Source organism: Triticum aestivum, chromosome 5B (genome assembly GCF_018294505.1).
Source record: "Triticum aestivum cultivar Chinese Spring chromosome 5B, IWGSC CS RefSeq v2.1, whole genome shotgun sequence".
Taxonomy (NCBI): domain Eukaryota; kingdom Viridiplantae; phylum Streptophyta; class Magnoliopsida; order Poales; family Poaceae; genus Triticum; species Triticum aestivum.
The window spans coordinates 711,122,011-711,132,396 of NC_057807.1; the positions used below are offsets into that span (position 1 = coordinate 711,122,011).

The 10,386-nt window shown below is 43.7% G+C and overlaps 1 protein-coding gene across 1 annotated transcript; it reads right to left on the reverse strand.

The window, feature by feature from the left end:
* Nucleotides 1-5,770: 5,770 nt before the first annotated feature.
* LOC123114473 (ruBisCO large subunit-binding protein subunit alpha) lies at nucleotides 5,771-9,640 on the reverse strand. The gene is made up of 8 exons (XM_044535963.1): nucleotides 9,389-9,640; nucleotides 9,078-9,261; nucleotides 8,428-8,549; nucleotides 8,096-8,303; nucleotides 7,832-7,977; nucleotides 7,412-7,718; nucleotides 6,504-6,955; nucleotides 5,771-6,295 (listed from the first exon to the last, which is right to left on the reverse strand). Exons 1-8 carry the CDS (start codon nucleotides 9,446-9,448, stop codon nucleotides 6,008-6,010), a joined length of 1,767 nt encoding a protein of 588 aa, XP_044391898.1. The 5' UTR covers nucleotides 9,449-9,640; the 3' UTR covers nucleotides 5,771-6,007.
* Nucleotides 9,641-10,386: the final 746 nt, after the last annotated feature.

Sequence of the window (10,386 nt, forward strand, 5' to 3'; positions counted from 1 at the left end):
GAGAGAGAGGGGCGGCCAGGGATGGCCGCGCGCCCCTCCCCTTGAGTCCGAATAGGACAAGGAAGGGGGGGCCTTTCCTTCCCCCTCTCCCTCTCCTTCCTTCCCCCTCCTCCCCTCTTGGTGGAATCCTACTAGGACTACTCCCCTCTTGGTGCGCGCCTACAGGGGCCGACCGGCCTCCCCCCTTGCTCCTTTATATACGGGGGCAGGGGGCACCCTAGAACACACAAGTTGATTGTTTAGCCGTTTGCGGTGCTCCCCTCCATAGATTTCCAGCTCGGTCATATCGTCGTAGTGCTTAGGCGAAGCCCTGCGCCGGTAACTTCATCATCACCGTCGCCATGCTGTCGTGCTGACGAAACTCTCCCTCGACCTCAGCTAGATCTAGAGTTCGTGTGACGTCACCGAACTGAACGTGTGCAGATCGCGGAGGTGCCGTACCTTAGGTGCTAGGATCGGTCAGATTATGAAGACGTACGACTAGATCAACCGCGTTGTCATAACGCACAAATCATTACAATACCGACAAACGGGTTCTAACAATACATCCGGGAAAGAGCCTATCCAAACTGCGGTGTATATCCTTCCATGTGCACAAACTGAGCTATAAGGTGGTAGTACAATGGTATAAGATGCTGTAGAAGATTATGTGCATGTAAGTCAGCGTATCTTGGATCTTCGAATTAGCTAGCAAAGCTGAAATATTTTTAAAGGAAAATTTTGTTATTTTACATGCGTGGCATGACCGACAATTTTGGTCGGCTGATCGACATGCCTATAACAAAATTTAGGCATCATTTTTTTTTGACTTAGCCCACATAGATAGTAGTGTATAGCTAGTTTTTGTTTAACATCTACTTCCTCCGTTCGAAAATAAATGACTCAACTTTGTACTAAAGTTAGTTAGTACAAAGTTGAGTCATCTATTTTGGAACGGAGGGAGTAGTGTTTTCGTCCCATAATATAAAATTGTTTTGCAAGCTAAAATAACCTGCAAAAGGATTGTTTTGTTTCTTAACCGGAGGAGAGAGACCACCTCCATCCAACCAAAGCAGAGGTGGGCCTTTATATACGCTGTGACATGAAACGCTGGGTAAACCATTCTACTAGTACTGTTCCGGGATGCAGTTTTGTTCTGAAACCAGAGTTTCTCCTATCCTATGCTATCTTCCTCAAGGATACAACAGTTGAAAAGCAATGCATCCCCCCCACCCAATTTATTCACATTTTGTATTATTATATGCGTGTAGATTCGAGACTCTGAGGAAGACCCTGCCAGTATCCGTGCCAGACGAACTGAAGGAACTTCAAGAAATCGCCAGGCAATTCGAAGAGAGGATCTACACTGAAGCAACCAATCAGGTACCTTCTTCGGAGCAGAGCACACATTAGTAATGGGCTCCAACTGGCATACAATAATTTTTACATGACGTTTTAGTAGTACCTTTAGCAGTTCCCACCCTAGCAATCATTTATCTAGGACCGAAAATCAAATAATACCTTACTCTCTCTGAACGGGCTTGCTTAGCTTCATCTACTCTTCCAGTCTGGTAAAAAAATAATTTAAAATGGATTTATTTGGTTGCATATCACTATTTCCGTTTCGAATCTCTGTTCGTGGAGCAATCTGCAACTCTTCATCATGTTTGCCTAACTCACTTATGGTGAATATTTGTTTAGTTCATAATAAAGTTGGGGTTTAGTTGATGAAGTTGGGGCACACTGTCACTATTTTTTATTTGGATTTTCTCTTCATATCGCTTACTTGAGGCAGTGTGTTTCTCTGCTTAGATGACATTTTTTGAATTCAAATGTTAAAAGCTGAAACACCTTCTTGACCGTGCTAAACTGCCAATCACACTGGAACTGTTGGTCGCAAGCCACTATTAGTAATTTGTTATAGAATTTTACATCATTTTCTTTTGTATTATTCAGTCTGATTATGTGCGGAAGATTTCTCTGAAAATGCTCTCTATGGAGACGAACAGACAACTAGCTCCTGGAAATGCTCAAGTGATTCCAAATCAAAACAACTCAGGTAAGGTACCATATACAGTAAACTGAGTGTTGCACAATTTATCATCTTTGCTTGGATGTCAATTTACACTCATGAAATGATTACTACCATATGGTAGGCTAAACCCCAGTTCTTTTTGCGGATTATCTGCCTCCTCCCCCGCTTCTCCCATAAGTAAGCCGCAAAAGGACCATTAAGTTAGTTTGCAATGCTGCGACCATTAAGTTACAGTAACATTGGATTGAACCATCTTCAACACTTTGTAGGATTATGTTTATTCTCTCCTTGTCCTTGCTACTACTTCTCAAATTAGTCGGTCAGCTCTCAGCTTGCTACAAAGGAACTAACCATTAGTTGTTAAATCAGTTGGTCAGCTCTCAACTGTATTTACGTTGACTCTGTCTTATTGAAAAGAATTGCATGCTCTTGAAAGCAAATCTGGTTGCAGCCCTTTAATTGCGTTGGTACATTTATTTTTCTCATTGAAAATGTACAAGATCTGTAAGATGCTGCTTTCAGCGCTTTGTGTGCCTGTGACAGTTCCACAAGATGTATTTGTTCACAAGATACTTTATTAACACACATATGGTACCTTTTCTGAAACAGAATTACTCCAGCAAATTGTTGGGAGGCAGCAGCAACAAGCACATCCCTCCATTCATCAACAGCCTTCGCTGCAGAGTCAGCAGCCCAATATTCCTTTACAGCAGCTGCAACAGCAGTTGATGGGGCACCAGCCAAATTCACAACAAGATCAGCTAATTGGTCCACATAATGGTGCTGTGGAGATGCAGGAGCAACAGAGGCTACCAGTTCAGTCAAATAATCTTTTGAACGTGCAGCAAGCACAGCAGATGTTGAATCAGCAGTATATGCTTCTGCATCAGCCACATCAATTGGGCTCTCAGGCAAACATGGCGAGTCTGCAGCATCAGCAACTTCTTGGAACTGTGCCTTACATGCTCTTGCAACAAAATAACATGGATCCGATTCAGGCACAGAGAGGCCTTCAAGAAGTTTCCTCTAGTAGTAAGTTTTCACATATACTTTCTTTATGGGACCCATCATATGCTCTTATTGTTCCCGTCTTCTTTTTTCTCTGTGTTCTTATATCTATCTTCCTGTTGTGGCCTTACATTCCTTCTGCAGTTTAAACCAGCTGCTTATCGATCTGGCCTCTCATTATTTTCACCTTACTTACATAGAAAAGTTTAGGGGAAAATGTGTGTTGTCCATCAGGACCCCCACACCCTTAATTATCGTGCTAACAGTTCTGTTGGACTATAATATAACCTGAATTCTTGGATCTTAACTCTTTATTGAACCCTTCGGGCACTCCCGGTGCATTGTATCTTCATTGTATCATATGCATTAAATGTGTGTTTAGATATAACTCTTCCAATGGCTTATATCTAATGGAGCTGCCATTTTATATCTTCTGTGGGAGAAAAATAATAATTATCTCATTTTCCTCTCTAACTAGGCTTCCCCAATGGTATTTGGACTTTTGCCTAGGTGGCATGTTTTAGATACAACCGGCATCATTGCACTGGGTTTTCCCTAAGTATGACTCAAATAGTTTATTAAGTTAATGTTTATGGTACATGAACTAGCTTTAAATCTTTTTGAAACTTCTTTGAAGATGACAACCAGATTCATAATTCAGATGCAATTATATGTTTTTTGAAAAGTGAAATGCGCTACAGGTCCTAGAACTATCGATGGGTGTGAAGTTAGTCCTAAAGCATCAAAACTTCATTTCACTCTTCTTTTGCCTAAACTACGGTTATAGAAGGACAGCTTGAAGATGGAACTATATATTGCGATGTTTAGTGATCCAGTGCTCTGTAATCATCATGTTGACTAAACTGACCCTAATGATCCTCTGTGACTTCTGTTCAGCTGACCATATTGATCTTCTGTGATTGTTTGGTTTGGTTCACAAGTTCTCCAGCCCCTGCATTCTATCCTACAATGTACTTGTAGCAGTTTATTTGCTGGTTTGTTCATTGTATCGTGATACTCTTCGAACACCTTGCTTTTTATGCAGCATCTGCGGACTCTACTGCTGAAACAGGTCATGCAGATGCAGATGTAGATTATTGGCAAGAGGAGATATATCAAATGGTAAGACATGATACTGCTATCATCCTTTTTGGCACTCCCTCCCTTGGAACTTCCTAAAATTCGTAGACAGTGGCCCCTAGAACAAAGAGGTTGAGATTAGCCCGATCTAGATTTTAGAAGATGAAACAACACGCCAGATGTTTGGTGTTGGGGCCTTTTACTTTTGCACTTCATGTTGCCCATCTCCTTTCTTTTTGGTCTGTATTCCAACAAATTGCTGCTCTTCTGGAATTGAAACCGGAATTTCATACAACACGTGTGTAGATGCACTACATTCTGGCAGTCTTCTTACAAGATACTTTATTATATGTATATGGAATTCTGCATGGAAGCGGAGGATGGAGCATACAACCATACAGAGTATCTAGATGCAGTAAAGCCTCAAAGGCAGTTAGCAAAAAAAAAAAATTTATTTAATGGGCATCATAGTTTCTTATTTAGTTTTAGATTTGTATATGCTTGTAAAAGCTAGTTGAAATATGTTGCCAGTGCCATATTCACCGACCGACTTAACAGCCAACCATGGCCTACTAGCTGTTCTGTTTTCATCTGTATATAGTTTGTTTCTGCACCAAATTTATGCGTGCGTGTACGTGGTCTGTGTTATCGACAGGTCAAGATGTTGAAGGACCAATACTTTGCAGACCTCAGTGAACTGTACAATAAGATATGTGTGAAGCTACAGCATGTTGAGAGCATTACACCGCCTCCGGTTCCATCTGAGCTGCATGGTAGAATGAAGAGCTTTAAAACATTGTTGGAACGTATACTACAAATGCTGCAAATTAGCAAGAGTGTCATCCAGCCTGCTATGAGGGACAACGTTCCTCAATACGAGAAACAGATTATCACTATCTTGAATTGTCTAAGGCAGGCAGCGCAGCCACAAGTACATCAATAGTTTCAGGAGAGCCACCTGCAGGACAAGCTCTTAATTCTAGCATTTCGCATTAGCAACAGCCTTCCCAAAAATTTGTGGCAGCATGGTAGATAGTCATACACTGGTTAAAGTCATTGTAGAGTCTGGTTAGAAGACTGGTGGAGGAATTAAGTTTCATTTTTTTTCTTTACACCTGAACCGTGTTTGAACCTTTACGTTTTGGGAAAGTTTCTCCCGATTAACTGGGCTAGTGGTTAGTTTTGACCCTTTACGTTTTCTAGGGCAGTAATTAAGCCATTTCAGAGCAAGAGGCAAACAAAAATTCACACAGCTCTGGGTCATGGTGTGCTTGGCCTTAAAAATGCGGCGATTATGCAATTGTAAACCCCTTTCCAGTGTTTTCCCAGCCATTTTGACTATATTCAGTGCAACCTGCTATTAGAATTGTGCCGCCTACACTCTACAACTTGTTTGGATCTGCACTTCCGTTGAAAACTTCTTTCGAATACGAATTCAATGGTATAATTTTTGCTCCTGCCATAGCCGCCAATGTTGGTTAAATTTATGGTCAAACTTGAATCTTGAAAAACGCAAAATGAAGGGAGTATCACATTGGGGAATTGTATATGGAATGTCCACCACTGTCAAATCCTCCTCACCATCGACTTAAGCTCTCACAATGACTCCCATCAAGCGACTTAAACTTGGGCATTCAGCTGCCTATAATCCCAGATCAAACAATCAGAGAAAAATCAATTTACTAATAATTTATTACTCTTCTCAAGCTCAGCTAGGCAAAATAGTTTCAACATGGCATTCACCGTGAAGCGGTACCAAATAGACAATAGAACAGGTCATCATTACCCATTACACACCATGATTTCTTCCTCCTTAAGGTGCCACACTTCTCTCCCCTGGCAAAACAATCACCACGCCCCTAAAATTGCATGCTGCCCCCAGGTTGCTACCGTATCGTTGCGCTTCTACATCATACCCTGGGGCATCCCGGCAGGCGCGGGGGCCTTCTTGCTAGGCTTCTCCACGACGATCGCCTGGGTGGTCAGGACCATTCCGGCCACCGACGCCGCGTTCTGCAGGGCGCACCTCGTCACCTTCGCGGGGTCGATGACTCCAGCCTCAACCAGGTTCTCGTGCTTGTCGGTCATCGCGTTGTACCCAAACTCCCACTCGCTGTCCTTGATTTTTTCCACGATCACCTCCCCTTCGACTCCGGCATTGTGCGCTATCAATGATGCCGGTGCCACCAGAGCCTGCACATCACCAATGCAGTCTCGTCAGTCAGATAAATGAACAGTTAAATATGCTCCAGCTACTACTGACTTGTGAATGCTGTCAAAGTTAAAACTGACAACTGCTCTTACTTTAATAATACACAGTAATAATAAACAAATTAACTGTTTAACACTACAAACTAAGGGGCAGCAATTTGCAGTATAGTCATCTCATTTGGAGTAATACCTTCTGAATGATATCAGCACCGAGGCGCTCCTCAGGGTCATCCAGCTTCTCCTTGATGGCTGGTACGAATGTCGACAGGTGAACATAGGCCGCACCACCTCCAGGTACTATACCTTCCTCAATGGCCGCAAAAGTTGCATTCTTGGCATCCTCTATGCGGAGCTTGCGGTCCTCGAGCTCCGTCTCGGTTGCAGCTCCAACCTTGATCACAGCAACTCCACCAGAGAGCTTTGCTATTCTCTCCGCCAGCTTCTCAGAATCATATGTCGAGTCTGTCTGAGAAAGCTCTCTCTTCAGCTGTGCAATTCTAGCCTGGATCTCATCCTTGGTGGCAACATCTGCTATTATGGTTGTGGATGACCCGGAGATTGTCACCTTCCTGGCTATGCCGAGCTGCTCCACTGTTGTCTGCTCGATCAGTTGCCCAAGATCTTTGGCTTGAAATTCAGCACCTGTTAAAACAAAGGAGAGATGAATATATTCCAGATTATAGAACATTAAAGAGCTGGAATATAAGTTGCAGAGCAAACAAGGGTTGTTTTTGTTTAACTTCTGAACTGAAAACTTGCAGGTATAATGAAATCGATATTGTTTCTATCACCTAGCACCACTCCTATCAATACAAAAGGTGGTATTCAAAATACTATAGCTTGTTAGAATTAGAAAGCAAAGAACAGATTAATTTTCCATATTCTACCCAGTACAATAGGTATGTGTATACCTAAGAGACCAAGACTATGTTACAGTCAAACGTAAGCTAAAAAGAGACGGGGGAGACAGGGAGAGAAATATTGTAGGAATAGCAAGATAAAGTATTCGACTGAGAAAAAAGAGCTTTTGGTATACAAAGACGAGCATCATGAGAATAAAAATCAAAGGCCAATCAACCTAGCAGAAACTAGTCTCACCTGTAACAATGGCAATGTCCTGAAGGAGAGCCTTGCGCCTTTCACCAAAACCGGGAGCTTTAATCGCAGCTACATTCAGAATTCCTCTAAGCTTGTTGACAACTAGAGTTGCCAAAGCCTCACCAGATACATCCTCTGCAATTATGAGAAGTGGTGCTCTCAACTGCGTAGTTTGCTCCAACAAAGGAAGGATTTCTTTAATCGAGGAAATCTTCTGATCAGTGACAAGAACTCGAGCGTTTTCAAACTCAACAACCGACTTCTCAGAGTTTGTGACAAACTGAGGAGAGATGTATCCTCTGTCAATCTGTACAAATGGGTGAAACCAGTCAACACTTCAGCATCACGGAAAAAAGTAATGTACATATTCAACCACACATAGGAATAAGCAAGATAGAAGTGCTTAGTTTGGGTGCTTACCTCCATTCCTTCTTCAACTTCAACAGTAGTCTCAAACGACGATGATGATTCAATGGAGAGGACACCGTCAGGGCCAACCTTGTTAATGGCCTCCACAATCATGGTCCCAATAAAGTCATCGTTTCCAGCAGATATGGCAGCAATAGCTGAAATGGAAGAGCAAAGAGTTTTACAATATATTCCTTCCTTGTACAGAGAGCAAGCTGTCAGGGCCACTTTAGATGAAAGCATCGAAATCATCATCATTATAAAGCTGTGTCTCACCTTTAATGTCCCCACTGCCCTTCACAGGCCTTGACTTCTTCTCGAGTTCCTCAACTAAACTCTGCACAGTCTTATCTATGCCCTTCTTAATTGATACTGGATTTGCCCCTGAGGTAACACTCAACAGCCCCAATTTTATGATCTCGCGAGCCAGAACAGATGCGGTCGTGGTCCCATCACCCGCTGAGTCATTTGTCTTGCTAGCAACCTTGCATTTGACAGATAAAAAAATGTGTAAGGTAATGAATCAAGTGATGATTAATTTTTCTCATCCGGAAAACACATATTGGTTTTGATTTGTGCATGAGAGAGAACATGAACATAATGCTTACTTCACGAATCAAAGCAGCACCAGCATTCTCCATGGGATCAGCAAGCTCAATAGCCCGAGCAATCGTAACACCGTCGTTAACCACTTTGGGGCTGCCAAACTCATCCAAAACGACATTCCTTCCTGCAATAAAACCAAAGCAATGAGTAGAGGTCAGGGGAAGAACCAGCGAGCCTTGCACAAGCAGAGTAAAAAAATCACACCGATATACATATGTACCAATTGACCAGAAATTCCCAAAGGAAGGCACACCAAAATAACACATCAGAACCTACAAAGCCATACTAACATCACTAGTTTGTGGTTGAATGTGACAGGCCCAAAGCATACACTTGACATCAGCATAAATCTGAAATATTCAATTTTGCACATAAACTAAACCTCTAAAGGAGTGGAAGCATACATTGACCCTTACCAATCCTAAATCTAGAAATTTGTACATCAACTAAAAAATCATAAAACATCCCCTCAATCTGATTTGTGGTAGAGGCTGCATATCTCTCATGTACTAGTAGCACTAATCATTAGAAGACCAGTATGCTGCCAAGTTCCGGCATCATCCAAAAACAGATTCGTGGTGCGCTAGAGACAAGAGCCGACAGCGACATGGGAAGCTTTGACCAAAGGGAAGTGGGGGATCATGCGCGCAACCTCTGGGGCCGAGGGTGACGCCGACGGCGGCGGCGAGCTTCTCGACGCCGGCCTGGAGGGCGGAGCGCGAGGCCTGGTCGAAGGCGATGTCCTTGGCGGAGGCGCGCACCACCGACACCGAGCGCGCGCGGCGCCCGGGGAGCGGCCTGGCCGCCGCCGACGGCCTGGTTGACCTCCCGTCCCTCTGCCGCAGGCAGGAGCAAGAAAAAGGGGTCAGCTTTTAAAAGGAACACAAGAAGAAGAGACGGCGGCCGCCGGCGGAACGAGGAGAAAGAAAGAAAGAAAGAAAGAGATTGGATGGATCAGGGTACCTGGAGGGCGGCGGAGCCCCTGAGGAGGGAGGCGGAGCCGGTTGTGGGGATGGTCGCCATGGATGGGGTGGGTCTAGCTAGCTAGGGCTTTTCTGGATGGGGGCGAGCGGCGGCTGCGGTGAGGGGGCGGAGGAACAGAGGAGGGAGCAGGGGAGGGAGGAGAGGGGAACCTTGTTGAGGGTTTGTGAAGATTCTAGAACGTTGCGGCCACCCACCCAACCAACCCACCCCGTGCATGTCTCATGTGTGCACTCGGCCGGCTCAAACAAAACCAACAAACAGCTCTCATTTTTTATTTATTCATCAACTATCAAGGTAGTACAAAAACACCAGAAATAAAAATTACATCCAGATTCATATAGACCATTTAGCGACGACTACAAACAACTCTCTCCTGCTCTGTTCTATTGTAGATGAACTTAAATTTAGCAAAATCAAGGGTCTAATCAAATAAATTTAGCTGTGCTAACTAGGGGTTATGCGCGCTGCACTGAAAACCTCGGATTAGTTCTAGGGAAATTTGACAGAATGACACGCCTTCGTTTAGTTTTGACAAAATGGCACCCCTCCCGCCCGGAATGACATGGGTGGTCTGGGGCCACCCGTCAATGACACAAGACATGTTAACCCCCCTTTTTTTGGTTATTAACACACTACGAGGTAGAGGGGTATCACGTTTTGTCAGAAACTTCACCCTGCATCGATGCTGCACGGGCTCTTTGGTTGCTTAGCCCTTGAAAACCAAATAAAATGCAAGCGTGGGTAAAAAGAACCCGCGGTACTTGCAGGTTGGAGCGAATAATGAAATAGTATTGCTGAAGGGCAACAACTTCACTTTGATTCAAATCAACTACTTCCGCTGTAAAAAATATATAAGAGCATCCTTTGCCCTAGGGTTTTGGTGATGATGACAACACACGTGGACTAATCATGCGCCATAGTTTTCTCAGGTACACTTTGTGTGGCGCAAGACGGTTAGGGTTCCCTCTGTGCGGAAA

Bases quoted from the DNA above. Each gene is read 5' to 3' on its own strand.
- LOC123114473 (XM_044535963.1), bottom strand. From the start codon at position 9,448: ATGGCGACCATCCCCACAACCGGCTCCGCCTCCCTCCTCAGGGGCTCC. The intron at 8,304-8,427 runs GTAAGCATTATG...GTCAAATGCAAG, and splicing joins GTGCTGCTTTGATTCGTGAA to GTTGCTAGCAAGACAAATGA. The intron at 7,719-7,831 runs GTAAGCACCCAA...CCATTTGTACAG, and splicing joins AAGTTGAAGAAGGAATGGAG to ATTGACAGAGGATACATCTC.